Here is a 3,116-nt window from a genome sequence, read left to right as displayed (position 1 = left end):
CGTGCGTTAAAACGTAAAGGCATAAAAGAAAGGTGAGATAGCAACTGTCTGTACAAAAAAGAAATAAAACCGTTCACATGCACGACCATTTCTTTTACATCTCCCGACTTTTACATATATATATATATACATACATATATATATTTATACATATATATATTTATATATATATATATATAAAACCCGAGATGGATGTTTGTGTTAACATTGACAAGGTTACAGATTTATATTCTCCGTTGGTGGGACGTAGCAACGGGAGCTGGCGTGTATGCCAGCGTCTTCTGGCTCTTTCCCTCTTCTTCGATTTCGGCTTAATTCAGTGGAGGAAAGAAATAGCCCCCCCCCTATGCAAGGACGCCTGCGCTCGCTGTGCATCTCCCCCCTGCAAAATGGGGTGTTTATCGACAGAAGACCACAGCTTTTCTTCAGAGACAAACAGGAGGAAGAAAGGCGAGGCATGAAGACGAGGAAGAAGAGAGACAGAAGACGAGATGCGTGAGAGGGAAGAGGAAGGAGGAGAGAAAGAAAAGACAGAGAGGCAGAGAGGAGAAGCACGAGAAAGAAATGCTCAGCGAATGCGCGGAAAAGAGGATAGAAAAGAGGCGCAGCGGCGACGAAAACAGCGGAAGAGAACGAAAAAAAGGCGGGGACGCACCGAGAAGGATTCCGAATGCGAGGTGAGGACTGACAGAGTAAGGGTGAGTAAGGCTGAGAGATTAAGGTTGAGGCGTAGAGGAAAGGGGTGACGAAGACCCCGGGACAGGGGACAAAGAGGAAGACAGAGAGGACGGAAGCGCCGCAGGCGAGGCATCTAGGAAGAGATCGAGGTTCGGGCCAACGAGGCTGTCTCCGTTCTTCCGAAAAGCAGCGCAGAAACTCTCCAAGTCGAGTTCCCGGTACTGCACAGAAAGCCAAACAGTCACAGGGGCCGAATCAGAAACTGTACAAAAACGAAACTAAAGAGCAGGCTGCCTCCGACCCAGGAAGGCTGAATGGGCGCCCGTCACGCTTCCCGCGGCGAGGGCCGCGACTGTGAGAAGAAAAAAGACTGCCGTACCCCCCTCGTTTTCTCTTTGCCTTGCCGCCACGTGCGTCCGTTTCGTTGTAGCCAAGGCGATCAACAAACCTTCATCTGCAGCCACCCAGCCTCCCTCGTGTCCTCTCGTGTCGCAGTTCCGTCTCCAGACTCTCGCTGAGTCTGCCACTTTCTCCCCCTCTGCTCTCCAGGGCCGTCTCTCTGTCTCTGTGTCCCTTTTCTCATCCCCTCATCTCGTAGGATCTCCACGGTGAGCCGCGCCTTACTACGCTGCGTGTTTCCGCTTCTTTCCCTTTCTCTCATCTTCTCTGCTCTTCCTCTTCTTCCCTTTTTCGCTTCATTCCACCGTCTCCCCTCCTTTTTCGCTGGTTCTTTCCCATGTTATCTTCTTTCCTTATTCTCCTCCTCAAAACGGCCTTACGTCTCTTGGCGTCTTTCCACTGATGAGTGAAGTCGGAAAGCCTGCGACGCCTCGCCCGCGACTTCCCCTGTCTTTTCCCTGTGCGCCTCCTTGCTTCGCTTTACCCTCCACGGCGCGACGGCAAAAGTAGAAGAGTTTTGCATCGTCGATAATATGCTCCAGCGCCAGCTGTACAGACACCGAAACCAGGCGTGCCCTGAGAAAACCGAGTCACATACAGGCACAAGCATTTATCAGTAGATGCATCTTTCTGTGTGAACGTGTGTATACATACACTTTTACGTAAATACGCGTGTGTGTACATAGACGCCATTTATGCATGGATGCCTGTATGTTTATACGCATATATACATGCATATATGTATTCTTGCACTGCTGAATATCCGTTGGAGACGGGAGAGTTTACACTGCGTACACAGGAGGAAAGAGCATGGTGCAACTGTGTTGCTGGATAAGTCGGCGCATGCGAGGGAGACGCCAGCAATAGAGGAGTCACATCGGCATCCGAAGCGGGGACACAAACGTCGCATTTTTCACAAAGTTGCGCTGTCCTTCTCCATGGAGATAGCCAGCACAGGAACAGGGTTACCAGTGATCTACGGGTGATAGTGGAGAGGCCTTCAGCGGGCGAGACAGAAACGGCCATATGACGATTCGCAGACAGGTACAAATGAACAGACAGGGCGAGAGACAGATGGGAAGGAATTATTGAAGAGAGGTTCTTTAATGATGTGTTCCCGCCCACGTAGAGATGGGGAAAAATCAACAAGGCGTTCATACTAACGTGCATTTTTCGCATGAAGACAGACACACACGTCTCCGTAGCGACAGAGTGGTCAAGACCGATCACGAGCGAGAGTCGAAAAAGGGAGGGCTGCGTTGAAAGCGGAGAGGCACAGGCACAAGCGGGGGGGTATTCATCAGAGCACTCCGGCTCCTGTTCACACGGCTGCGCTTGCAGATCTTCCACTTACACTGTCCGGTCTGTCGTGGCGCATCCTACGGCATGCAGCCAGTATCTGCATACTTCGTCGAGAATGGACGGTTCCTTTTCTTCCAAGCTCACGAGGACATGTTCGTCTCTTTCTGTCAGAAGTTCCTCCGAGCCGAGCACGCCTCTCCAGCGTTTGTGGGGTCTTTCGCTTTCGTCTCTCTCTCTTTCTGCTCGCGCGTGCGCCTCTCTCGTTTCGCCCTCCGCACGCAAGTCGCCTCCGTTGCCGCTCGCGTCGGAGTTCACCTGACGGTCTTCCCCACCTCGGGACTCCTCGCCGCTCTGGTCCTTCGGGGGCATGACAGCCGAAGCTGCACAGGAAGTCGAAGACGAGGAAGAAGACATCCCCGCAGAGTTCTCTGTCTGATCGGCTGCAGTCGAAGGGAAGGCCTCGAGGCTCCCCGGGTTCAGGTCCACCATGGTAGGAAGGGGGGTGCTGAGAGAAGAGAAAGGGGGGGAGGAAGAGACAGATAGTTGAGCCACGAAAGGAAGGGACAAACTGCGGAGTGGAGAGACGAGGCGGGACGGCAGAAGGGAGAGAAGGAGCGACCAGAAAAACGAAAAAGAGGCGTCGGACGTGGAAAAGACGGAAACAGCAGGCCTGAAAACAGAGATGAGGAGACGGATTGCAAAAGCCGATGCGGCGACTGGGAAGACGGGGCTGAGAG

General features: G+C 52.5%; 1 protein-coding gene across 1 annotated transcript; it reads right to left on the bottom strand.

Annotated features, from left to right (window-relative positions):
- Nucleotides 1-716: 716 nt before the first annotated feature.
- On the bottom strand, nucleotides 717-2,868 carry NCLIV_057870 (conserved hypothetical protein; the record flags this gene model as incomplete). Its single annotated transcript, XM_003885343.1, has 3 exons — nucleotides 717-899; nucleotides 1,458-1,653; nucleotides 2,432-2,868. 3 exons carry the CDS (start codon nucleotides 2,866-2,868, stop codon nucleotides 717-719), a joined length of 816 nt encoding a protein of 271 aa, XP_003885392.1.
- Nucleotides 2,869-3,116: the final 248 nt, after the last annotated feature.

This window comes from Neospora caninum, chromosome XI, assembly GCF_000208865.1.
Source record: "Neospora caninum Liverpool complete genome, chromosome XI".
In the NCBI taxonomy this organism is placed as follows: domain Eukaryota; phylum Apicomplexa; class Conoidasida; order Eucoccidiorida; family Sarcocystidae; genus Neospora; species Neospora caninum.
Note: the sequence above shows the minus strand (reverse complement) of the source record. Positions and strands in the feature narration are given on the sequence as shown.